This window comes from Parasteatoda tepidariorum, chromosome 9 (assembly GCF_043381705.1).
Source record: "Parasteatoda tepidariorum isolate YZ-2023 chromosome 9, CAS_Ptep_4.0, whole genome shotgun sequence".
Taxonomy (NCBI): Eukaryota; Metazoa; Arthropoda; class Arachnida; order Araneae; family Theridiidae; genus Parasteatoda; species Parasteatoda tepidariorum.
The window spans coordinates 55,210,261-55,237,187 of NC_092212.1; the positions used below are offsets into that span (position 1 = coordinate 55,210,261).

The 26,927-nt window shown below is 28.1% G+C and overlaps 2 protein-coding genes across 3 annotated transcripts in view; one reads left to right on the plus strand and one right to left on the minus strand.

Annotated features, from left to right (window-relative positions):
- LOC107446276 (centrosomal protein 97kDa) overlaps positions 1 to 19,813 on the minus strand; it is a 29,876-nt gene extending 10,063 nt beyond the window's left edge. Inside the window, exons 1-12 of the mRNA XM_043047211.1 lie at positions 19,716 to 19,813; positions 16,384 to 16,523; positions 13,963 to 14,065; positions 13,504 to 13,559; positions 13,290 to 13,391; positions 10,119 to 10,232; positions 9,532 to 9,617; positions 8,890 to 8,973; positions 6,945 to 7,056; positions 5,252 to 5,501; positions 2,202 to 2,471; positions 349 to 961 (exon numbers count right to left, since the gene is read on the minus strand). Coding sequence (XP_042903145.1) covers positions 349 to 961; positions 2,202 to 2,471; positions 5,252 to 5,501; positions 6,945 to 7,056; positions 8,890 to 8,973; positions 9,532 to 9,617; positions 10,119 to 10,232; positions 13,290 to 13,391; positions 13,504 to 13,559; positions 13,963 to 14,065; positions 16,384 to 16,523; positions 19,716 to 19,728 — 1,943 coding nt within the window. The 5' untranslated portion in view covers positions 19,729 to 19,813. The remainder of the gene's footprint in view (positions 1 to 348; positions 962 to 2,201; positions 2,472 to 5,251; positions 5,502 to 6,944; positions 7,057 to 8,889; positions 8,974 to 9,531; positions 9,618 to 10,118; positions 10,233 to 13,289; positions 13,392 to 13,503; positions 13,560 to 13,962; positions 14,066 to 16,383; positions 16,524 to 19,715) is intronic.
- LOC107446278 (ribosomal protein L24) overlaps positions 15,072 to 26,927 on the plus strand; it is a 14,997-nt gene continuing 3,141 nt past the window's right edge. Inside the window, exons 1-4 of one of the 2 annotated variants that reach the window (XM_071185954.1) lie at positions 15,072 to 15,078; positions 20,124 to 20,199; positions 21,683 to 21,930; positions 24,731 to 24,794. In XM_071185954.1, the coding sequence (XP_071042055.1) occupies positions 15,074 to 15,078; positions 20,124 to 20,199; positions 21,683 to 21,930; positions 24,731 to 24,794 (393 nt within the window). In that variant the 5' untranslated portion in view covers positions 15,072 to 15,073. Of the gene's footprint in view, positions 15,079 to 19,924; positions 20,043 to 20,123; positions 20,200 to 21,682; positions 21,931 to 24,730; positions 24,795 to 26,927 lie in introns of those variants that run through there. The other variant, XM_016060886.4, reaches the window with a different exon arrangement.

The following is a 26,927-nucleotide window of genomic DNA, read 5'->3' on the forward strand; positions in this document are numbered from 1 at the left end:
TGTTTCTTTCAGGTCGTAAATTTGAGAAAAAAAAAGTATGACAGAAAATAATGAATTAAATATATTTTAGTAGTAATGAGAAATGTCCTACATATCTAACTTTTAAAAGTACTTCACGAAATATATAAATATAATAAAATAAAAATAGAGTTAATACAAACCTTAAAACAAAATCTGTCAGCCTACAAAGNTTAATCAAACAAGAATTGTGATCGTCTTGTAGTACGACAGAAAATAATGAATTAATTATTTTTTAGTAGTAATGAGAAATGTCATACATATCTAACTTTTAAAAGTACTTCACGAAATATATAAACATAATAAAATAAAAATAGAGTTAATACAAACCTTAAAACAAAATCTGTCAGCCTACAAAGATGGCCATGCAAGTGCTGAATGTGATCTTCTAAGCGCCTAAATCTAACTTCTTGTAACATTTTAAACACACGAGGGTTATGATGCCTCACAAAATACCCTCTCCACACAGATTGAATTTTCGTTGCAGCCTTGATCAAGTCCTCCTCATTTTTGCCATATACATCAAACAGCGTTTTGGGCTTCTCAATACGAGGAGAATAACAACTTACACCCGTATTAGTAATATTAGATGAATTTAAAGCGTGTTCCGTGTTGCTTTCTAGCAAAAAACTACGTTTCGTGGGACTGACTGTAGTCGTTGAGTATTTTTGATGCAAAAGAGGAGAATTGCTACCAGATTGTGTGTCACTGCTTAAAGATCTAAAGTGCCTCTGAGGAGTTCGATTAGCTTGAGAGAGTTCCTCAGAAGTGTCACTTTCACTGCTATTCTTAGCAGCAGCGGTCAGTCTCGCTGTCAAAATACAACTTCTGGATGGTGATATTCTACTCTTAGATGTTGAATGTGGAAGCCTAGACCTGCATCCAGGAGGAGTTGCAGAAGATGGTGACGGCGCTCTTTTACTTACTTTTCGAATGAGGGTACCTAAAAATGTAACGAAGCATATAAGGCATAAGAATATGTATTGAACATATAAGTATAAATGTCTGGACAACCAATACAATTTTAAGTTTTCTGTACTTATCTCTATCTCTAATTTAAACACAAACAGTACAAAATGTTAGACAATTATTATGAAATGGTAATGTAGAACCACAAAAAAGTTCACAAGGATCACCTTTAGCATAAAAGTTCAGTACAAAAAAGTTCACAAGGACCACCTTTAGCATAAAAGTTCAGTACAAAAAAGGTTCAAAGATGGTTATCTTTGTTACTATAAAATGTCAGATGAACATAATACAATAAGAAAAATCTGTACCATCTTACTTTATGATAATAACTACAATTTTTAACATTATTGTTCATAGTTTTTAAATAAAACATTCATGATTATTCAAAAATTTAGTTTCTAGTAATTTAAAATTCCTGAATTCTCTCCCCCCCCCCAAATAAAAAGAAAATCACAATTTCTGTTTGATATTTGAAAACAACAATTTGAAAAAATATTAAAACTATGCACTGCACAAGTTAGGAAATTAAAATAAATAAATAATAATATTTCTGCACATTAAAACTCTAGTAAGAATATTCATAATTTATTTTCATCAATATAAAGACAAAATCATTGTTATTCCTACATGCTATCTAGTTGTGTTATGCAATCTCATGATATTTCCACAAATTACTATACCTACAAATCAAATTTTTAATAATATATAAATAATAAATAATATTTAAAAAAAATTTAAACAAAAGGCTGTTTATCATTACTACATGCAATATTAAAAGAAAATTCAAAACGTCTAACTTTAGTCCAAAAAATATATCAAAATCTTTATCTAAGCATTTAATCATTGCATTAAAATTTTTTTATAAATATTACAATAAATACATATATAAAAAGTATCATTAAAAGGTTTTTTTCAAGTCTAAAATTTCTGCACCAACAGAAATGTCCTCATGACAGATATGCATTGGATGATTGATAGGAGAAAGGATAAAATAAAAAATTAAAAAATTTTTTCGTAAAAAAAATTCTTTACAAGAATAAAAAGAACACGAAATTTAAATTGCTTCAGATTTTAACTTTATTTTCTAGGTGTTAAGCAAACATTTTAAAATCCTTTGAGTTTTTAGGGCTTAATTAAGATTCTCTCTGAGGCGTATGAGCCCTTGATACAACAGGTATTTGGGGTACTTTTGAAAGTAAAATTAGTATATACACCTTTAGGGGTATGTGTAGGCCTGGCTTCATTAGAACTTGATGGACGGACTCTACGGTCTTCATAGTGTTGGTAAGGAGACTTAGTTGCCTCTTGAGCTTTAGACTTAGGAGATGCATCTAGCTCAACTTGTTCAATGGTAATAGGGCTTTTCACAGAATTGTGCAATATTTCAGATTTCGACACAGATCGAGGATACCTTCCAGACTGAAAGGACGGATGACAACTTTGAGCCATATCTGGGGGACTAGAGTGGAACAAAACTTCTGGAGCTTTGAAAAATAAAGAAAAATATAATATTAAATAATATATACATAATATATATAATAGTGTGTTTATTAGCTTTAAAATGAGGAAATTCGAAGTCAATATATGTTTACAATTATGCATTGGTGCAATTTAAATATGCTTCGTTCAATTTAAATTTTTTTCTTATTTAAAATTGAATCAATGTTTTAAAGTTATTAATGATAAATTTAAACAGAAATACAATAGGTTTCAGGATAGCATGTACCTAAAAGCATATAAATAACACTAAAATATAATTTTAATTCTTTATAAGCTTCAAATAATTTCAGTTTCATTCAGTCTTATGCATTTTTAATTTAAACAAAAAATAAATATCTTTCATAAAAAAAATAAAATAAAAAAAATGCAAAAATAAAAAAACTTTTGTTATAAAATTATTTTTATTATGAAAAATAACTTTCTTTCATACTTTTCTATAAAAATTAATTTTCCTACTTGGCATTTTATATTTTAAATATCCTTTCATTTGTATTAACTTCTTAGTCCTATACATTCGACCACTAACAAATTATTCAAATATTCCCTCCATTTTTTGTGATAAAAAGTTTGGAATACAACTTCAGGTAGGCTAAGTACAATACACTAATGTTTTTTGAATATACAGGGTGCGTAGCCAAATCTTTGAATCAAAAATAAGCACTTTTTAAAAAATTTTCAAGCACTTTACAAAAATTTTCAAGCACTCAAAAAATTCATATTCAATCAGTGATATCATTGAAAAACAGAAACTTTTTATAAACAGTTTTAGCGTTAACAAAAACCCAAAAAGAAACAGACGTAAATCGAAATAATCATTACTTTCCCAAATCATGGAGTGAATTCAACTTGACCCTGAACCAAGGGCGCCGGCAGCAGGGTGCAAGGGGGTGCATTTGCACCCCCCTGGCTTTTTTGAAACAATTAAAGAGATATGGAAAAACAATTTTGTTATAAAATTTTTTTTTTATTAAAAATATTTTTATTCAAATGCAAATAATTAAGTAATTATTGATACATAACAATTAAATTTTTTTAATCAAACAAGAATTGTGATCGTCTTGTTTGCTGTCCAAATCTATTTATAACTTTTTCAATGAATTCTGAGTCATCTTTGATTCTTTTCTTATACACACTGAGCATGCACAAATTTGGCAGATACTTAAGCTATATTTTTAAATTTCATTTAGTAAAATATAAATAATATTATATTTTCTATTAGTTACTTAGTTTAACAAAGATGTATAACACAAACTGACTTCTCACAACTGCAAAACTTCATCAACACNTAAAAAAAACCCAAAAAGAAACAGACGTAAATCGAAACAATCAGTACTTTCCCACATCATCGAGTGAATTCAACTTGACCCTGAACTCAGAACAAAAGTACCCGTACCCCCTACGTCAAAAAAGTGTTAGAAGTAAAATAAAATAAACAATAATAAAACTAAATTAAAAAGAAAAACATTTCATAAGGATCTGATATTCTCCATCCGAATTGGAGCACTCGGGTTTCGGTTTCAAGTGTGCGTGCATGCGCAAGTCATAACGTGGGTACGACATGAAGCCCCAGTGAATGATTACGTAGCAAACACCCCATTTTTCGTGAAATGCATGGGATCCACCAGATATCACTGAAGGGGGGAAAAAATTATTCGGAAAAAAAAGCACTTTTTAAAAACGCCAGCTGAAAAATGCACCTTTAAAAGCTTTTAAAAACGAAATCCCCAAAAAAGCACCTTTAAGTACTTTTTACAAACGCTACACACGCTGATATATTATACAAAATATATTAGTTTTTTAAATAAATATAAGAAAACAATGTTTTAATACGAGTTTGGTAACAAACAGAAAAATTTGTAACAACACATCTCTTTTCCACATTGATAGGTATGTAAAAGTATCCTTTAAAATAATATTAAATATATAATCGTCAGTCAAATATTAGTATATGATACTTAATAGTTAGGAGCTGCCATTTTTGATAAATAACATACAACAAAATTGTGAAGACCATATGTTTTAATTTCAAAATTAAATACACAAGGGAAATCACATTTTACATAAGGAGTGAACACAAATTTCAAACAAAAAAAAATATGAGTGACAAATTTATGGTATACTTTTTTGTATTACTTTGTATTGTGTTTCTTTGAAAAACAAATTTACACAGATTACAAATGATCACGATTTAGGACCACCTAAAACTAAGGATAAGAATTTATAAGTCATGCCACTCTTCCTTTATTCAAAGGGGTTTCAAGGTATTTTACAAATTGGTAATATCTAAAGAAATAATGGTTTAAATAATTTCTTTCATACCTTTTTTAAATCAAAAGAATTAACTTTGTCGCTGTATTGGGATGAATGGCTTATTGAGGACGTGTTAACTGACATTAAAATAACATTGTTTCCATGGAAAAGCAAACTGGACTTTATGCATCAGTTTTGTGATGCTCAATTTTTCAAACTCAGAAAATATATTTACGATCTGCCATAAGAATTTCAGCAATTGGAAAAGTTGGCTTAATTCTAGTTTTTAGCAATATTTATTCATATTAAAGAGGTTCAAATGTGCGAGTATTTTTTCCTTTATAAAAATTACTAGACCAATTACTTAAAATATAAAATAACATGAATTAATTAATAAAATAGAAAGTTACCATGATATTGCTCTGTAAAATAAAAAGATAAAATTATATATTGTTAAATAAGCTGTGTTACTAATTTTATTCAAGTGTTTCAAAAATATCAAGATGTTATTTACCTGATTCATACATTATCTTGGAGGGAATAATATTTATATTCTCTGAAACTTCGGTTTCTGGTCCTTTAATGGAGGTTTCTGTTTTAAAATGGTAAGATTGAGTCATAGAATTTTTATTTTGAAGTTTGGCAATATTAGATGCTTCACTGTGAATGATTTGTGACTGAGACATTTCATTTAAAAATTGCTCTTTATGTTGCCTTTGTTTATGCAAAATTCTTAACAGTTTCTCATCCTCATCTTCAGCTGACTAAAAGAAAAAAAAATTAACTTTTAACGTATAAAAGTTGTTCATACACAATTATATAATAGCATCTTAAGAAAACATAAGCTTGTAGCTATAAAATAAAACCTCATATACTACTGATAAAAGGTTTTTATACAAAGCATTTTATTGAAAACATAATTATTAAAAAAGCAATAAAAATACACATTTAAGATATTGGTTACACTATATGCAAAAAGAAAAATAAATTCAAATGGTTTTACAAGTAGCATAACATTAAGAGCAAACGTGATAAGAAATTATAAGTATATCATTTGATAAACAGATTAAAGAATGAAATTTAAGCTTTTCATCAGACTAGATATTATCAATCGATTTTCAAAACCTCAATATATTGAACTAGTAAGGCAAGAGGAAAATGTAAGCTTCCTTTAAAAAAAATGTAAAAGTTAATAAAAATTTCAGATTTTAAATATTTCCCACTATTAGTGAAACGAGAAACTGCTATAGAGACTAACATTAACAAAATCAAATCATATTATAGAATCAAAAGGTTTTTCATAATAAATTTTGCAAAATTGAATAATCCACAATTATTATCATTATCACTGGTTTTAAAACTTAATTTTTGTTAGTCATATATACTACAAATGAAAAGACCAGGCTTTTTTTTCTTCGAATGATTATACCTTACTTTCCATAGTTCGCGTTTCTTTCTTTCTTTTTTTTACAAATATATCACACAAATAAAAAGGAATTAAACTTCTTTGATAAATTGAAGTGTCAGAGTCAAAGTGGAATTAAACAGGGAAGGGAGAGTAATTTCAAATTTTAACTTTAGATGATGAAATAATTAAATGCCCTTCTTATTTAATGAGATAAGACAGAAGGATATTCCGTCCCTGAATCACTTTGCTATTTCATCAGCAATAAGAAAGACAAAAAAACCTGAATAACTTTTGGCTTAATGATTAGTTTCTCATGTATGAGGACTCGGATTGGTTGCAATCTGTAAAATATGGTCCAAATAGTTTGGTCAAGAGAGTTGTCGGAAGTTTGGTCCTCATAATGTTAATTTCACTTTTATAACTTTATGCTAAAATACAAGGCTTGAAAAAAAAAACAAAAAAAAAAAAACAGTTGAACAGTTTTTGAAAGATTTAATTTTAAAAAGTCTGAAATTAAAAATTATAACAATTTTCCTTACATGGGTAGGGACTTACATTCCTTGGGTTAGGAATTAGAATCCGTTGAAAAAAAGGTATGTTTATTCAGAGAAAATATGTTTTGTGAGTGATTTTAAAGTTAATTGTACCAACTAATTAGCATATTTGAGGTGAAAATTGAGTTCCAGTAAGTGAAAATCAGAACATTACATTAAAAGTAGGGTGCAATAAATAAATAAAATAATTGCAATGGTTAACAATAAATTTTAAATAATGAAGTGTTCCTTAAATGGTACCTTACCTGATCAGCAGTAATTGGACAAACTTGTGATAAGTATTCAATAAGTTCCGCATGCTCTCCTGGTTTAAAATGCCTTCCTTTCCCTTGGCTGTAGATCCATTCTGCTTTTAAACTGTATAATAGAATTATAATTCAATTAAAAGAATAATTATATAAAACATGGGCTAGTACAATTATAAATACACAAAGAGTAGGTTTTTCACGAATCATTTTTATAAATAAATTATAGACTTTGGATACCTTATTAATGAAACTAAATACAGAGACTAAATTTTTCGGCTAATTTTATAGAAATTTTGGAGGATATAATAAGTAAAAACTTAATTTTTCCTCCTATCAGCAAATAGACAACTAGAAAATTTTATAAATTTGATAAGGAAATTTATTTTTGTAAAAATTATTTCTCATGATTTTAAAACATATCAAAATTTTAATCTAATCGGAAAATTTAATTTAAAAAAATTTTAATTAAAATATTTAATAATTTTACTGCAGGCTTATCGAAATTGGTTTTAAAAAATAATTATTGCCCTAATGTTTAAAGATGCTAAAATTATTTGCAAGAACTTTTCAAATTATTTATTCTAATAGCCCTAATGACAAGAAAAATAAATAAAAGTGAACCTGGATAAGTTTTAATAAAATATATAATTGGCTACATAAATTTTCCCAATATAACAGTCTACACACATTCAATGTGTAGTGACATATAATACTCATTGAAATGAATACGATCAACAATACAATTAAGTGCTGATATTCCAAATAATTCAAAAAGTTAAATATAGTCAAAACCAAATAATAAAAAAAGTTAAAATTACATTTCCCTGAGAATTTCCAAAGTGACCCACTACTGCAAACATGCTAAAACAAGGAGAAATACATAAATAAAGTCAATATCTTGATATAAGTTTCCTTCTTAGTTGTTCTTATAAAAATATGAAAACAGATCTTATAATGTAAGGTTGCTATATTGTGAGTATGCAAAACAAAAGCAGACATAACCTATCACATTTCTACAAAATGATGATATAAACTTAATATTAAATTACATAACAAAATTAAAATACATAAATAAAGTCAAAATCTTGATATAAGTTCTCCATATGAAACTTATCTTACAATGTAAAGTTGCTGCTATACTGTGAGTATGCAGCAAAACTATTACAGACATGACCTACTGTATTTCTATAAAGTAGTGATAAAAACTTAATATTGAAAATACATATTAATGATTTGCAGAATTAATTTTTTTTTTCATTCCACTTGAATATACATTAATATGCTCTCTTCTTTTTTTTGGTAAAGATGTTTAATATAGATACAATATTTGAGCTAAGATTGATTTACTAGATTAAAGAAGCAAAAACAATAACTAAAGATAAAAAAAGGTTTCAAACATACTTAAGGTACAGCAAAAAAAAAAAAAAAAATTAAAAAGAAACTAGAGTCAAGAATTTAATAAAAAAGAATATGAATACTAAACTTAAAATTTCCAAGTGTGTTTGATAATTGATAAATTTATTGCTATCTTTAAAAAGAAATATACAAAGATGATAATTGCATTGCCTTTGTAAGATAATGAATGCATACTACATGTAAAACTAATTTTTAAGGATTATTTAATTTCTTATTTTAATTTATTGTCTATGACAAAAAAAGATATTTCACTGCTTCCTTGATAATAGAAATCAGTTGCATTTTTTCTTCTTTTAAAAGTATAAGTGTTCCTTTAAGATTTTTTCTTTCTTTCTGGAAATGAAATAAAAGCTAACATACATAATTTTGGCATTAACAGTTGACATTAACAGTTACACTAGGATGTTCTAATGAATGTTAAATTGGCATTTATAGAATAGCAAATGAGACTTTATAAATGAGACATTAAAACGGAAGGATTGGCACAATTGTGGGCAGGGGCACATAAGAGTAAAGACTGCATTACCTTTCTTTTTGAGAAGCAACATGTCCATCTAGCAATCGCAAACCTAAGCACCAATTTATCACAAAAGGTCTGTAATCAAAAGATCTGTTAATAATTTTAAGGAATAATTTCTTATATAATTGGTTTCTACAGTTTTAGTTTCAAAAATTTAAGTTTATATGTACGGTTACATTGAAGGAAGGAAAAATTTAACTGAATTATTTCCTTATTTTTATTCTCTCTCTAAATCTTGAATTTTTATGTTAATAAATTGTAGTTTTTAAAGCTAACTAATACATTATTATAATAATATTTTTTAAATTTAAAGATGAACTTTTTTTTAAACTATTTTTTTTAAAATATGCATGCCGATCACATAGCGACCATTATCAACCACAAAATACACATAATAAAATTCAGAATATTTATCTAGCTCTATTGAACCAAAAATATTACATTGAAATACATTCAAGATATAATATTTATAGCAATATTTACTCTCTACATTTTACAGATATACAATTGTCTTCACTTTTTTCTTTTAACTAATTATTTTTCACGATTACAAGTTTCTCATCAGAATAAAATGTTAATGAAATGATCAAAAAGTAAGAATTATTTTCCTTTACTTATTTTAATGCAAATTTGCATTTAAAAGGATACGACAGTGATGATTCTTCAGCTAAGAGGCAAGGATTACCAGCAATAGTCAATTGTTCTAAGCATTCTAATTTTACCAAGTTTGAAACCTGTTCAAATAAAATTGAAATTTATATAATCGTAAAATAGAATTCATAAGTTGAGGAAAATTAATTAATTATTATGTATTAAGAAATATTTTTATTAATGTATTTAATACAGGAAAAAGTAAACAGTACATAAAAAAAGATTAGAAATATATCATTAACATAACTGATTAGTTTTTCTTTGTTAATGAATAAACATTGCTAATTAGAAAGTAAATAAAAATTAATATTTATGTCTATATTTAGGAGATTTATACTTTAGAAAACCAAAATCTTTTTCAGCAGAGGGTATTATTAAAACTAGGACTTTTGCAAATCATTTTACAATGGGATTTACTTGCCTAGATGTTTTTTCTTTTCCTTTTATTTAAAACATTGCTCTACTGAAACAAACGTAAACACATTTCATTAAAATTTTTTTATCCCCTTCTAAAAACGTCTACTAATTCATAAGAATAACTTTTCTGAAATAATTTGTAAAAATGAATTTCTTTGCTTACTTACTTCATTTAAATCTGAAATTAAGTTATCAGCCAAAGAAAGAATACAAATTGAGGATGGAAGATAAGTAGAGGCACGTGTTAAGCTGCTGATTTTATTTCCATTTAAATGAAAAGTCTAAAGAAGAAATAAAAATAAGTAAATACGGAATAGCACAAAGTACAGATGAGATTTTCAATATCAAAATATCATTTTTATCTATGATAACATATTTCTTTTCACAAAGATTCATTTGAAACTACTGCAGTTATTATTTTTAAAGTAATTAAGACTAAAGGTTATAATTCAGCTCATCATTACATGTTTTGACATTAGTTTTACAAGTAAAATTGTAATACACAGATTAATTTAACATTTCTTTAATTCACATATATTGCCAATTTTTACCACAGTGCTTTGAAAGCTTACCACACTCTGAGGTCCTGTTTTATCAAATTGATATTTTATCACTTACTATAAATCAAAAGTTTTCATAGGTCAAATTAAAGATTTTCAAAGGAAAGACTAAGCATTTTCAAATCAAAGGTACACTAAGCATTTTTAATTACCATACATTTGTGAACAATAATTAAGTGAGTATTAATTAAGGGTGCACTGAATATTTGGCCGTCAGACAATTTACTCACTAGATAATTAATTTTCAGATTAGTAAAGATTGAACTTACATTTAATCCTAGTATACCAGTGACTCGGCTTACAAGCTATAATGCGTCAAATATGCCAAAAATTGAAGAGCAACACAAAAAATAAGTTATGATGCATCCCACTGAAGTCTAGTTCTTCAACGTGGAAAAAAATATAGCCAATAGACTTATGAAGACTAAATGAAAACCAAACTCTAAATAAATTTTCTTTGTTATTGATAGCTGAAGAAGAAAATTAGAATGATTCGGAATATCAAATTACATCATTGCTTTTAATTGATCAGTCATAGCGAGGGCTGCAGCTTTGTCGTGGCGCGAATTTCGGCGAAATTGTTTCTTTTTTCCTAAAATCCGCAAATTTCTCAATATGTCTTGACTTGCGCGAAAATTGCTTACAATTTGAATTTTTTTTTCATTTTTTATTTATTACTTTTACTAAACAGAATTTTTTATTTTCCTGAATCTTAAATTGAACATGTAAAATTGATTAGATATTTAGGGGAGTGAATCAATAGCAAAATGACATGAAAATAGTTCAGAGATAATCACAATCTTGTCAACTAAGCTGGTCTGTCTACACTTAGGGGGGGGGTAATTACCTTCCTGAAGTCAGTAAGAGTACAAAAGAAATTGGAATCACAAAAGAAGGACAATGTTATAAATCAAATCTTTGACAGAAAAATTGTTATACATGCTATTGCACTGGGCAATGAAATTTCTACTGCCTTTCTACATATCCAGTTAAGGCGGCTTCTTGTGATTTCTTAAATATGGATCAGTTTCTTAGATGAAGGGAAGGGGGACTAGTAGTTAGTAGGGACTTGTAACTAGTACTTTGAATGTAGAATGTTTGAGTTTTCACAGCAATTACTTCTTACAAAGCAACGATTAAGGAATTGCGCGTTGGTGAAGGAAAATTGATCGAGTTTTGGAAAACGAAGACCGAACGCTCCAAAATTGGCAATTCGAAGTTTGTCGGTGCCTAAAAACAGCGTTGATGCAGAAAGATCGTTTTCTAAGTATAAAACTGTATTAAGTGATGAAAGACGAAGGATAAATGAGAATAATCTGACAATGTACAATACTTTGTACCAAAATTCTGTTCATTTAAATAAAAATATTAATATTGCTTGAAATTCAAAGAAATACTTTTGTTGCATATTTTAAAGCTTTTTTTTATTATTTGTGCCATTTCTGTCTTTTGCATCACTTATATAAATTTTTTTTTTATGTTTAGAATTTGTGTATTTTTCAAAATTTCCCACGAATTTGGGGTCTTTTTTCCCGCGTCAAACTTGCAGCCCCAGTCATAGTTAAAAGCTTTGATAGTACTCTTTTTTATTTGAAATTCTTTGTTTTGTCTATCAATAGATAATATAATTTTATAAATGTTGATATTAATAAATGGATAAAGAGGTTAGTAATTTCAAATAGGGACCTGCTATAAGTAAAAAAGGGCCCAGAAATATGTCCCATGTTTTCTTTTGTTTTGTTTATGGATCCCAGGAATGGTTCTGGATCTTAAGTACCCATTATTTCCAAAGTTTAGCAGAATCATTGGTTCACACGAATTCAGAATTTGTATAATAGTAGTAATTTCAAAAGTAGTTAAGAATTCTTTTCACCAGACATAAAATAAATTTTAAATGCATTATGCATTCCATCAAGCATACAGATAAAAACCCAAAAAGAATGTTCTAAAACAAGGCTTGCAATTTCCTACAAGGGATTACTAAATCAACATTAGCACTATAAGAATATCTTAACAATTGAAATGCTTTAAATGAATGGGTCTTACTACTTTTGGTCACATATATGCAATTAACATAGTTTCAAAAATAATTTTTAATGGAATAAAAAAACATCAAAATTTGGTAACACCAGTAATTAAATAGACTCAAAAGTTTACAAAAGTTAAAACTTTATCAGTAAGTATAAGTGAGTACTTAAACAGGGTTGCCACTCAAATCTGGAAAAAAAATTCCCTGTGTTTTCCATGCACATATTATACACAATATATTAAGAGGAAACAACAATTACTGTGCTCTTGTGTGAGCTATATTGGGCTAACTATATTTATTAGTTTTAATGGCTGGAAAAACAGCTGAACATACTTAAATAATGCTATAGTAAATGAAATAGTTTAGTATAGCTGAAATATCATCCTTATATAGCCCATAGATTATGCTTTGAGTGGTCACCATTTTTTAAAAGATAAAAATAAGAAGCAAAATTGCCTGTATTTTCCCAGTTCACAAAGAAAAAAATCAAAATTCCCTGCTTTTTCCCTGTTATTTTAGGTGATTTATAAATTCCCTGTATTTTCCAGGTTTTTCCTGTGGAGTGGCAACCCTGTTAAAAAAGAAAAAAGTCTCAAAGAATACCAGATATAATTATACACAATAAAAGAATTACAACATCAATGAAAAGGATAGTATCCTCTGTTTCATAAAAAATAAAAATATTACATAAAAATAAACAAATTACTAAAAAATTCAGTATTTAAAACCAATTTTTTTTAATTTTTTACCTGAAGCTTTGTCAAGCAGGAAATATCAGCTAAAGCAGTGATATTGTTACGTGATAAATCAAGATGAGTTAAATTTGTAGAAAACTGCAAATTTTGAATTGCCTGAAATGTTATTAGTATATTAATTTTTAGCATAAATATGTTTATTTATTACAGCTTTAGATATGAAATAACATAAGTTTTAATAGTTTAAAATGAATAGAATAAAACTTACTTTTAGGTTATTTACAGATAAATTAAAGAATGCAAGATTCGGCATATCTTTTAAACCTGAAACACATTTAAAAAGACCATAAGTCAATATTCATTAAATATGTCAATTTTTTTAAAATATGTTTATTTTTTCCAAAACTGAAATAAAAGGTTAACAGTTATAAGAAAATTATAATATATCTGCCTATGTCTATAATACAAATATTAATTATAAAAAATACATCTGTCAGTCTAAGATAATACTCAATATATAGGAAAAAAGAAAACAAATATAAATGGTTACGATAAAAATAAATAAATAATATCACTGAGCAGAATAGACCATTTTTTTAAATACTGCTAGAAGGGAGAGAGTGTTAAAATTTTTACGAAGGAAATTTTTTTTCTTTTCTAAATATTTTCAAAGATAAAATTTGCTTCAAGATAATTAATTTAAATATACATAAATGAAAAAACGTACCTTCTATACACACAATTTGATTATTAGGTAAATTTAAATGAATTATATGATGACATTTGCTTATGCCATACATCCGAACAATCACATTTCCAGCAGCAGAAACCTATAATGTATTATTAATCATTAAAAAAACTTTTATTTTTTATAAAATACAAACAAAGGCATAACAAACATGTCAATGCAAAATATAATAAAAACTTTATAAAAAAATGTGAATAGTACTGATGATAATTCTGAGTAGGAATGGATACAATAATGATTTTTTATGATTTGGGCGACTTACACCAAGACATTTCATTTTCGTACAATTTATTCTTTGGCTTGACACTTTCCTATTTTTATTACTTTATTTCTAAATTTTTTTACTAACTGAAATATTTATTCATAGCACAGCAAAAAAAAAAAAATTATGACCTTTTTACATCAAGAAACATACACGAGTCTTAAAATCAAGGATCGTAAAGAATAAATTTGGAATTCCTTATAAATTAAGTAAGTTATTGATCAGATTTGAAAACAGAAATCACATATAAAACTTTGATCATGTTCCTCTGCGATGCTATATGCTTCATATACTTATCGCTTACAGTTGAGGCATTGCATACATCTATCCAGAAATTCTGACTTAAAATTAATCAGAAATACCTATAGCAACCCAATCATGCCGACTAAAAAAGTTCTTTTCTGACAGTGTCAAGTAACAGATAAAAAAGAATTGGTATATTTTGAATGACATATAAACATACTTTAACAATTTAATTAAATTGTTAAAAAGAGGTGTTCACAGTTGAACTCATCTGAAACAAATCAAGCTAAGCATATTAGGAGCTAAAGAATTAAAATAGGGAAGTAAAAATCATAAATTTTATAATTAAAACTTTAAAAACGACTGGCAAATCAATACCCGAATCTATTCTTCATTCATTTTAAATAGTATAGCAACTGAAATAGTTTCATATAAATACTGATAAAAGGCAGCATTAATTTATTGAAAAATGCAGTGTCCTGTTTTCCAAAGAATAAAAGAAAGACCTTATTCAGAACAATTTGGTTTAATAATGCCAGAAAGTTAGTTTAATTATGCCAAAAAGCTTAGCGTTAAAATTTAAAGATGAAGAAACTAATAATGTAAAAATTCTTAGTATATATATCAAGGAAATTTTAAATTATTATTAATTGGTATAAAAACTAAACTGATTAAGACCCCAAAAGACAGGTTTTTTTCCTTTACCATCCTTTTAAAAAATGTAGAACAAAATGAAAAAAAAAAAGAACACCCTGAATAACTTTTGATCTAATGATCAGATTTCCACATACTAGAATTCAAACTTATTGGTTCATGGCGGTGCCCTCAAATATGCTAATTATTCAATGCATAAGATATTTTAAGTTACAAAATAGACAAAAAAATGTACTTTTTCCAAATAAACAAACCTTTTTATTAATGGATTTCGATTTCTGAACCCCAAAATATACGGGGTAGGTGCAAACTGGGAGATATGGTTCCTATAGTTTTGTCAAGAGACCGGTTCAAAGATTGTACCTCTTAATAAATTTTAGTTTTTGCATATTTCGCCATACCTTGGGAATTTTTTAAATAAATTGAAATTTTCGAGTAATTATACATTTTTTTTAATAAAGATAATTCCATGCATATAATAAATTTTACTACTTATTTATTATTTTATTTAATAACAGTCGAAAAATTTTGATTTGTAAGGTATATAAAATTTTACATCACTTTAAAGAATAATTTTGAACAAAATTGGTGAAATAGTTCTTGAGAAATCAAATTTTAAACATACAACTATTTTTAAATTCAAGTTCTCAGGAATTTTTTGATCAACTTCATTAAACTTTTGAATTTTGCCTTATACATTCTTTAAAATTATGTAAAAATTTGTATACCTTTTAACAAATATTATGAAATAAAAAATAATAAATAATTATTAAAAATTATTTTTTTCATGGAATTATTTTTCGATAAATAGATTTTCATAAATGTGGACAAATTTTTTTTGTTTGGCTAAAAAAGCTTTTCCGGATTGTGGCTACCTCATATTTTGAGAGTCAGCAGTTGAAATCCTTTGAAAAAAAGATATGTTGATTCAGTACGTTTTTGTGTCTGATTTAATAATTTATAATATTAGCTGTACTAATTAATTAGAATATTTGAGTTTGTCCTATGTATTGCCCTTGCATGCGAAAATAGATCATTAGAAAAAAATTATTCAGTGTAATTTTTTTAACGCACTGAACATTCTCATTATGCGCTGTACATTGTAATACAAAAATCATAATAAAAAATACAAATCAAATAAAGTATATAATACAACAATTATATAATAATAATGCATAATAGTAATACATAAATATATATTATATAATACAAAAAAAAAAATAATAATCCATACAACTAACTTTTTCTAAATCTGGAAAACAATCAAGATTTTCAAGTTTTGTCAACTCATTATTATCCAAAATCAGCTGCTTGAAGCCAATTCCATCTCGCTTTTCTAATTTTTTTATTCCAGAGCCAGACAAATCCAAAACATGTTTTTCTATCCAAAGAAAAATACATAAAATTTTAGAAAGGAATAATTAAGGAAAAACTGATGTCACCAGAAAAATAGTCAATATAATTTTATTACAATAGCAACGTGGGATGGAAAACTCAAATTAAAAAATTACTGAAAACAGTGTTTTTATTACAGAAAAAAAATGGGTGAGAATTTCTCACCCTTTCTCAAAACCAGGGTTAGATTTCAAAAAATTATGTGAGATTTCTAAAAAAAAAAAAAAAAAANACTTGGAAAAAAATATTTCTTTAATTATAATACATTTTTAACATCTTCTAATTTTTAAAGCATTAAATATTTTTGCTGCATTATCATATGGAACATGTTCTATATCTACTTTTTCATCAACTATTCTCATTAGGTTGCTCAAATGCTTATCTGTTACGATATTTTGCCTTAATCCAGTTTTGGGTGCTAAATGACCTTGCAACAGATGCAGACTTATTCGAAAACACTAAGTAAATTTGTAGCCTAGTGCACACACTTTCCTGTCCTCTACATCAGCCAGCATAGGCTTTTAAATTATTTATGCTATAAAATCGTGAAGTACGTTGAAGTTCTTTCCAAGTTCATACTCCATGCTAGCATTTGATCCATATCCGTTGAATATCCGTATTTGTTTCGTTTTTACCGTTTCTACCAACATTTGTTTCATTTGTCTTAACAATGTATTAGTCCATCTTACATTCAGGTACAAAAAATTTAAACGTTTTACATGATGAAACCTTACCTACGGTAAACACGTGGTTGCAAAAAAATGTGTTCTGAAAGGGGTTCGGGGAGGGGGAGTTGTCTGGTTCAGAACAATACTGGTAAATAGGGAAGCTAGATAACAAGGACTGATATTGAAAATAATGAAAGATCAAGGAAGAAAAACGAAACAGATTTAATTCGAAATGGCGGAAGACGAAATTTTTCCCAAAATTCGCGAGATTCACGCATTTTGAAATTCATTAATAGGGTGCGTGAACTTCTCGCGTTAATAATTTTTAAATGCGAGGAAAGAAAAATAATTCGAGATTCTCACGTTGTAGTAAAAACACTGCTGAAAACAAATTTAATGTTATAGCATTATAAACAGGAATAGCAAAAGTTATGCCTTCAATATTCATTTTGAATTATACCTAGGAAATATTAGGCAACCTATAGGATGAGGAGTCATGTAGGAATTTTTAAAAACCTCCTTATCTTTCCATTTCTTTGTTTAAGTACACTTCAAAGATTATATGACTTAACATTTTTATGAAATTTTTCAATTTGATTTCAGCTGCAGTTGACAAATGAACTAGCTAGAAAGCGTTTTGCTGCTTTTGGCAGCAGTTAGTGCTTCTCACTCATATACAAAGAATCCACCGAAGTTCTAACAAAAAAATAGCAACCCCAAAGGTAAAAAATAGTAGACTATAATATTCTCAGAAATAAATAGTTAAGCAGCCTAAATATTACCCTCCAGAAAAGACAAATGTAGTACATAACGTAAATAAATCTATCTCATTCTATATTCCCCCAGAAATTCAAAACTGCAGTCCTTACATCCAAGGATTTCCGAGTTACAAAGTCCTTTTTTGTTATAAGTGGGACTCATATTTAAAATGATATAAATTATTAAAAAATATTTAAAATTTTTCAAAAATTATAACATTCTGTGAGAAGTAAAATAAATTTGTACTTCAAATTTCAAATGGAAATGCAGCAAAATTAAATTTTTTTTAGCAACATTAAATAATAAAAATGGAATTTTTTATTTCCAACTTATCACTTGATTTCCATTTTATAATAGATAATTATAGTAAAGAAGACTTCTTATAATAATTAGTATTGAGAACATTTAACTAAAAGCATAATATTTCAGAATTCTGAAATCCAGAACAGAAGGATATAGATAATAAAATATGAATTTAAGCACTTCATCTAAACAAATCGACTAGAATCTAAACAGAAATAAAAATAATAATAACAAGATTATTCATTTGGTTGGGATATTCTTTTTACTAATGAAATAATTACATTTCACACAAGCATTAAAAATTTGTCTCACAATTTTTTAGCGTATGTTAATGATTTTCGATAAAATTCTAAGTACTAGACATATCATCATGAAAATTACAGCTAAGAAAATAATTTAGTTAATTCAAAAAAATTAATTCGTAGTGTATATTACGAAAATTGATGAGTAAATAGAAAACATTAGTAGCATAACATTTTAAGTGAAGCTTGAAAGTTAAATTAAATGAAGACAATCAATTCTTAGATTAATAATGGAATTACTAACACGAAATTTCTCAGTTTAATGCCTTACTATTATTGATGTAGATGTGTTAATAAGAAAGAAAATGTTGTTAAAGAGTTGATTGTTAAATTCAACTTTAAGTTCCATTTGCTTTTCAAGAACATTCTTTACATGGCGTTTGTCTTGGTGTCCCCAGCGCTCATGATATAATTGCAGAATAGAATCACTTGTGGTAACTAAGTTCACTTCCACTGGATTGTTTGGAATAAGAACTTGCATATGTGCTTTATATAAACCACCTCTTACATTTCTTGTACCATAGAGTACAGTTTTGTTACCAATTTTTAACCAACATTCTTCCGTTGTTGATACGAATTTACTGTTTTCGTTTCTATCCTGTGCTGCTAGTACTGAAAATAAATTTTTCTTAATATCTGGGAATAACCAAACTTCTTTAAGTTCTTTAAATTGTCTCTCACCATTAACTTTTGTCATAATCTTTAAAGTGCCTCTGCCTATAGCTGGTAGTACCTTACCACTTGCAGCAGTAATCCCATGCGGGGATTCAAAAACTTCAAAATCGGCAAAGAATTNCGATCATCGTTCCATTTTGTTTCTTTTTGTAGTATACTCAATAAACCATTAGTTTAACTTTGAGATGTTATGTTCAGTTATTACTTGCATAACTCAATAATTTCTACAACTATACTTATATGTTTAACAGTTTTTCAAAATTGCGGGCCAAATTATTTATGTTATATTAATAATCTATTATCAAACTGTAAAAATGTGTTTGTAGAACTGAGTGTTTCGGATTGTAGAAAATATACGAAAAATTAAAGATATCATTATTTTTGTATAGAAAAATTAGTTCCGCAAAATCATAACATAAATAAAAACGAAATCATTTAGATATTTTAATACGAAACTAAAATTTCTCATACCATTGACCGCCATTCTTAAACACAGTTTAATTTAGAGTTGCCAAATATTATTGTTGTTCTTGTAAAAATTATGCTTCGATAAATTTTGAATGATTTTATATTATGATAATGTATTGAAAATGTATTTAAAAATTCTAAATTGCAGAAAAAATTTAATTTATTGCTTAAAAGTCTAACGATAAGATTTCATATTTAATATATCCTGTTATGAACTAACAAGTTGGCAACTGATTTTAATAGCAGAAGTAGAAGTGAAGAGTCTTCATTCTGGTTAACAAAAATAAACTTATAGGTAGGAAGGGAATTGCACCACCGTTTCAAGATGAAGTGAGTTTGTATAAGAATAAAATCCGTTTTCATCCGAAAATTTAATTAATATGTTACTTATTTGTTATATTTATTTCATAGGATTGAGATCTGTAGTTTTTCTGGACTGCGTATGTACCCTGGACATGGGAAAAAAATGGTTAAAACCGATGGTAAAGTAAGTATATGATAATTTCATATATTAAAGTTTGATTTATTAAAATAATTGCTCAATTTTGTATAAAATACTAACTTTCAACCGCTATGATCCCAACAGTTATGAGTAAACTTCTTTTATTGATGTAAACAATGTGACTATATATTTATTGATAAATTATTTATGTAAAATACGTATATGTGATTATAATACCAAATCAAATTTATTACCGATAAATCATTAAGTATGCCGCTGATGGTTGAATTAATGAAAAACTTAATGATTTATGCCACTTATGTTAGGAACTGTCTATTTTCTTTACTTCATTATTTACGTGAAAATCATCATAAAATAGTAGGCTTAAGACTTCTGACATCGTAAGAGTAATAGTTAACAAAAAAAGAAATAAAAATTTGGGGTATACTGTTATGGAAAATTAAATTGGTATTGTTTAATTCCTGCTTGAATCTGTCACAATAGCTGCTAATGAAATTATAAGTAAGCAACAAGGCTGTATTTGTGGAATCTTCACTCAAATAAAAAAATCAAAATAAAAAGATTATTGCTCAAATGTATGGATCAAGAAATAAAGTAAAATTGACTTAGTAGTACTCGACACTTATGTAAGTAATATTTCATTAATTAGAGAAACAATTATAAGATTTTCAATAAAACTTATTTCTAACAGTTAAAATTTTGCAATAAATTATTTTTATATTCCTGCATTGTTATCTTGGAGTAAATAGTCTGTTCTCTTGCCTAGTTTGTTTGATCTGTGTTAACTGATTATGTTATTTTTCTGGGGAGATTTCCGTATCCTGATCTTTGGCAGAATAATCGCCAAGTCTTGGGAACTTCAGAGAGTGGCCTGCAAAAAACTAAAAAACATCACAGAAAGGGACCAGTTCGAAAGGTGTAACTCGCAACCACCCCTGGGCAAACATCTACATGTTCTTTTTTTTTTAAAGTTTGCAAGGTTAAAATCTATGAGGCAGCTTGGCGATTGTAGTTGGTGCAACAGATCACGTTACGGAAATGCCCCCATTTTTCTGATACTCATATTTGCAAAATGCAAAAGCGTGCATCTGTATACAGTAAAATTCTTAGATTTTTGGTGGAGCTTTAGCTTATTATCTGAAACTTTGTTATAGATTTTTTGGATTCAGGTTCTTGCTTCCCGGCTAATTTTCTCACCTGTGGGAAAAAAGGCAGCATTTTTAAATGCATAACCTAAATTTTTTATTTTTGTTGTTAGGGCATTATGCTTTGTTGTATTATCTAGTTCTTAAACTAGTTTTACTCATATTTTAACTAGTTTAAACTGACATTATTTTATAATAATAACAAAAAATTTCTATGCTCTATTTTAATAGCTTGTAGTTTAGAGAGTTTGATATTTTGTAAAAATGCCTGACTGAGTGACTTGGTAAATGTTACTATCTGATCTTTTTGCTTTTTTGTAGTTTTTTAAACTTGTATGATAAAATACTTTATTTTATTTCAGTCCTTTTTATTTTTAAATGGAAAATGTGAAGCTTCTCACATGATGAAACGTAACCCAAGGAAAATCACTTGGACAGTTCTATACCGTCGTAAACATAAGAAAGGTATTGAAGAGGAACAAGCCAAGAAACGAACTCGTCGTGCTACCAAGTTCCAAAGAGCTATTGTTGGTGCAAGTTTAAGTGACATCATGGCTAAAAGAAACATGAAGCCTGAAGTGAGGAAAGCTCAACGGGATCAGGCTGTTAGGTATGTAGAATTATAGTTTTATCCTTATCTGTGAATTATGTGATAGTTTAATCTTTTAGTTTTTTGAAAGATAATTTCTGTGCTTTTCTTTTCACTTTTTAAAGTTTATTTATTTTTATGAATAATATTTTATGTAAAGTGTTTTTATAGATTCTTATTTTATTCAGTGATATTTATCAAATTATATATATGAAAATATATTTAGGTTAGGCAGAGCTCATTCTAGGCAAAAAAAAAGGGCAGGGTGCAAAAGTTTAAAAAAAGGGCATTATTATTCTAAAAAGGCAATAATTTCGCTCCAGGGGCTTTACATGTTTTATTAAAAAACATTGTCTATTAGTAAAAGAATTTTTTTTTTACCTTACTAAAAGTAGCAAAACAATCATATTAATTACTAATTTTCATTAATAAATTAACATATGTATCGAGCTAATTAGCTTGGTAATTTATTTAAAATGCATGCATATATTAATAAAATAATAAATGTATGTTTTTAAGTGTGTATAGATAGTTATGATTTAATAATTAAAATGATTAATAATAATTATGATTTAATGATAGTGAAAGTAACTGCAAACTTTCAAAGACAAGTGCAACAAGGGGGTTTGTTGGCTATTTTTCCTTTCTCATATAAATCTTTGTATTGACAGCAATGACAAACTAAATAAAAAGAGTTAAAAATAAAAGTTTGAGAAATCCACTGTAGAGTTTGGGGAAAAAATAAAGAGTTGAGGAAAGAAAGAGCAAAAAGGGTATGGAGTCTTAATACATCAGGACACTAATTTACTTCAGGGGCAACAGGGTGGATTCTTTTGACTAAAAGGGCAGTAGGGTGCTGCGCCCTGTTTACCCTGCCTAGAATGAGCTCTGNTGATACTTTTAAAAATTGTCCACTTACTACAAATTATAAATAGTAATACACTTCATAAAATCAAGTAAGATAGTTTGATTCATTGCTTAGAAAAAAATATGAAATTCAAATTTTGAATATATATTATATAGTATTGCTATTACAGCACACTATGTAGACAAAAATTGGAACTTAAAATCCCCTTGCCTCAGTTGTCCGCATTTTGATGTAAATCATACATCTGACAATATAAATGAGGTATTAAAAGAACAATTATTAGATTGGGATATAAACATATAAGAGATCAACTGTTGTACGACAGACAATGGCTCAAATATTTTGAAAGCGATTTCTGCATTAAACATACAACATATGCCCTGCTTCGGACACAGCATAAATATAGGTGTGAATAGAGCTTTGCAAAACTCACTACTGCAAAAAGCAGTAGTTAGGGTGAAGAAGCTGCAAAACACTATTGCCCATAGTTGGAAGATGTCGAGAGACTTTAAAAATGCTCAAGAACTGTTGCAGATAGAAGTGAGAAAGCTGCCAAGTGCATGTCCCACACGTTGGTGGAGCACCTCAAAATAGTGCATAAGGTTTTTAGAAAACCAGTTGCCATTCTGCAAGTTATTAAAAGACTATCCAGCAAAAAAAAAAACACCTAATGCTGGAGGGAAATGAAGTCACTGCTCTGGAAGATTTTGTCAATGCCACAATTTTTATTAATTGTGTTTTTACAATAATAAAATTGAAAGTTGCAGTTTGCAGGAGATGTTTTAAGACATACTAGTGTGACATCGAGTCACTGGATCTTATTTTTTGCAATTTTTACCCTTTTCCCTCTTTGGAAGTTCTTAGTCTGCTTGGTGCCTGCTGCATCAATTTGTCGGCCTTCTGGATCGACACATGCAGTGTCTTCATTGCTTTGGTTTGAGCGACGCCATTACTTCGGTTTAGGTGTAACAAGCTTCTTTGCCCCTTCCAAAAATAAAATTTGGCTAATTAAGACTAGCGAGTAAGAAACAAGTTCACTTAATTCTTTTATTTTTGAGGAGGAAATAGGCTCCTGTTTAAATACAGAGACATCTTCGCAGTGAAGATATTCCCACTGTGGCAAATTGCACAAGTAGATAAAACTTTCCTTTCTTCATTTTTTCACACGCTTCGGACAGAGCCTAATCGTGGTGCATCGTTGCTGGAGAAAGGCGTTCTTCCATGATCAGCCACATCTTCTAGATTTTACTGGCCTGTGGTTGTATGAATGAATTGTAATACCTGCAGTGTTTTTTTATTTTATTAATTGAATGGCCTTCTTAAGGACAAGCAGCTGCCTCATTGTCTTGTAGTTTATAATTCAGCTTTCACCCATCTCCCAATGATATCTGTGCTCCACAAGTACCTCAAAATTATTTTCTTCAACCTGCATCCGCAGCCATCAGCAATATTATTAGTTATTGCTCATCAACGAAAATGGTGTGTAAGCTTCCCCATATCTGCATCAGTCTGTTTCCCCAATAATATATACATTACTAATCCATTTCCAATTTGCTCCACCTCAAAAAAAAGAAAAGATCAGTAAATTCAATGATGAAACAAGCCTTTGTAATGGACTTTTCCTTGTGATAATTTAGTGGACTCTTTTTCTTACCTTACTGTTTTGTTATTGGTATATTTACAAAATTCGAAGAGTAAATATTAATAAGATAATACATGAATATGGCATTAGATAATAAACTGTATTGAATATATACATTAAAAATCTAATTAGTTGTGCATTTAATGTCTGTTGGAATCCAACTGGTCTAAATCACTACTAGTTTCATTGATATTTTTTTCATGTGTATAAATAGGTATGGATTTGTCCATTTGAAAATTTCAAACACTCACTGATTTTTATTTTGGGTATTAAAAAAATAATATTCCTCTAAATGTAATGTGTTTTTCTAGGGCTGCAAAAGAAAAGCAGAGAGCTGCTAAGGCACAGAAGAAAGCAACTGCAGCACCTTCAAAGGTATTCCAGATAATATATTTTTATATGCAATATTTATATCAATTATTTCTCTGGAAGTCTTATTTTAATCCTATATTGCTTGTGTGCTAAGATTATTTTGGTTTATTTCTTTTAAAAATATGAATTCTTATTTCTTTTTCCTTGTGCCAATATATTGTTAGTGTACTGTTGAAATAATTGTTTAAGTTATTGAAAAATGTTCTATATCTAATTAAATAATATAAAAAATGTTCGAAAGCATTCTTCTTGATACATCTAGAAGGATCACTAAGCTGTTGATGTTTTGTTTAAAATCCTTGTTCATTTTGGGCTTGTTAATAGGTGTGTGATTAGCTATCTTTAATTTTATCCACGAAGGTTTTTTAATAATTTGGTTAGATAATCACAACAGTGTAGTGTTTTTTTGAAAGTATATTTTTCTATTTTTTTTTTAATTGTGCAAATTAAGTTGTAACTTTTGTGTAATTAATTTTCTATGCCTTGCGATATTTAATTGGTTTTGCTTAACAGCATTCACATGTAAAATGCGCTCATTATAGCATGGTCCTAACTGTTCCTAAGCCTTTTTCCTGTCAGTACAGGAAGTTTCTAAAATTTTATTGCCTTTAATAATGTTTTTAAACCCGGCTAAAGCTCTTGTATTTATAGTCTTGTATTATAAGTGATTTCAGAGTGCAAAATAGTAGTTTTTTTTTCTTCAATTGATCTGATCGTGATATTTACAGATTGGTAACAATAAGCACTTTTAAAATTACATAAATTTTTCAATTTAAGCCATGCATATTGAGTTTGAAAATAAAAGTTATAAAAATGCAAACTAACAAGTCTAAAAATTATGCATGATTTCAATAATCATCAGCTATTTTTCTACTATGTATAAGGAACTTATTTATTAATTGTTCATCATCATAGTGCCTTTATCACAATTTTTCAAAAATTAGCAAAGTGGTGGGTAAGATGTATTTAACTATGCCGCATAATTGGGTTGACCTAAAAAATTATCACATACACTGACAGCTCATCATTGCATTTCTGTACACCTGCACTTGAAGAAGTCGAGAGTAATTGTAGTCCAAGTGCATTCTAGAATTCTGTGTTTTTCATATCATCCCTCCTGATCTAAAAACTGGGAGCAAGCCATATGATTTTGCTGCAAGTTTTGCAGAATTCTGCATATCTCAAGACTTCAGTGAATCAGAAACTTAAGTTCCACTATCTAAAATTTTATTCTGGAAACTTTCTCTGAAGCTGTTAAAGAGGCATTTGCATTCTCCTAATTGGTGAAAATCCGCCAGTTTGATTTTTTAGGTTTGGCAGATTTCCGTCATTTTGAATGTTTGAAAATGTGCGGGAATCTGCTAATTTTGCAATTCATATTCACAGGATCTAAGTTCAAAAGATAATATTAAACATGTATGGTATATGTATTGGTATCGAATTTTCGTACATAAAATTTCAGGGTTTTTACTTTGTCACAACCTTCCCTGTTGAGTACCCAGGGTGTAAATGAGTGAATTCTTAGAAATTCAAAGAGAAGTGCAGAGAAATAAAATGGTGCAGGTTCCTTCTAAATAAAGAGTGAATTTTTGGCAGTAAGATAAATAGAAGCAATGATAACATTGAAAGTTCTACTGAATACTGAAAATGATTATTTTAACATATAAATCAGGGATGAAATTTTTTCGCTTTATAGTGGATTTCCTCGTTTTTCACTTTTATTTCTTGAATTTCTGTTTTTTTTTTATCGAAAATTCAGATTTTTCTAAAAATTTCACTTTTTTATATAAGTATTCCGCTTTTTCAGAAAATTCAAACTACATAGCTACCAATCCTTTCTCATTTTTACTTATTATAGCTATTTTCTCCCCTTTTGCTCGCAGCAGATAAGATTTTCCGAATTTTTTACCCGCCCTCCAGATAGATCCGATTTTTGTAGTTGAAACGACACTGCTTCTGACAAGCCTTTTAGAGGTCCCAAGCCTAGAATCTGCTAATATCTCGATTCTTATTCACACGATTTTAATATGAAACATAGCTTTTCATATTTGCGTGTTGCGATTCTTATTTACGAGATTTAAAAATCCGATATTGTGATTCGTATTTACGCCTTTTTAAAAACCTATGTAGCGATTC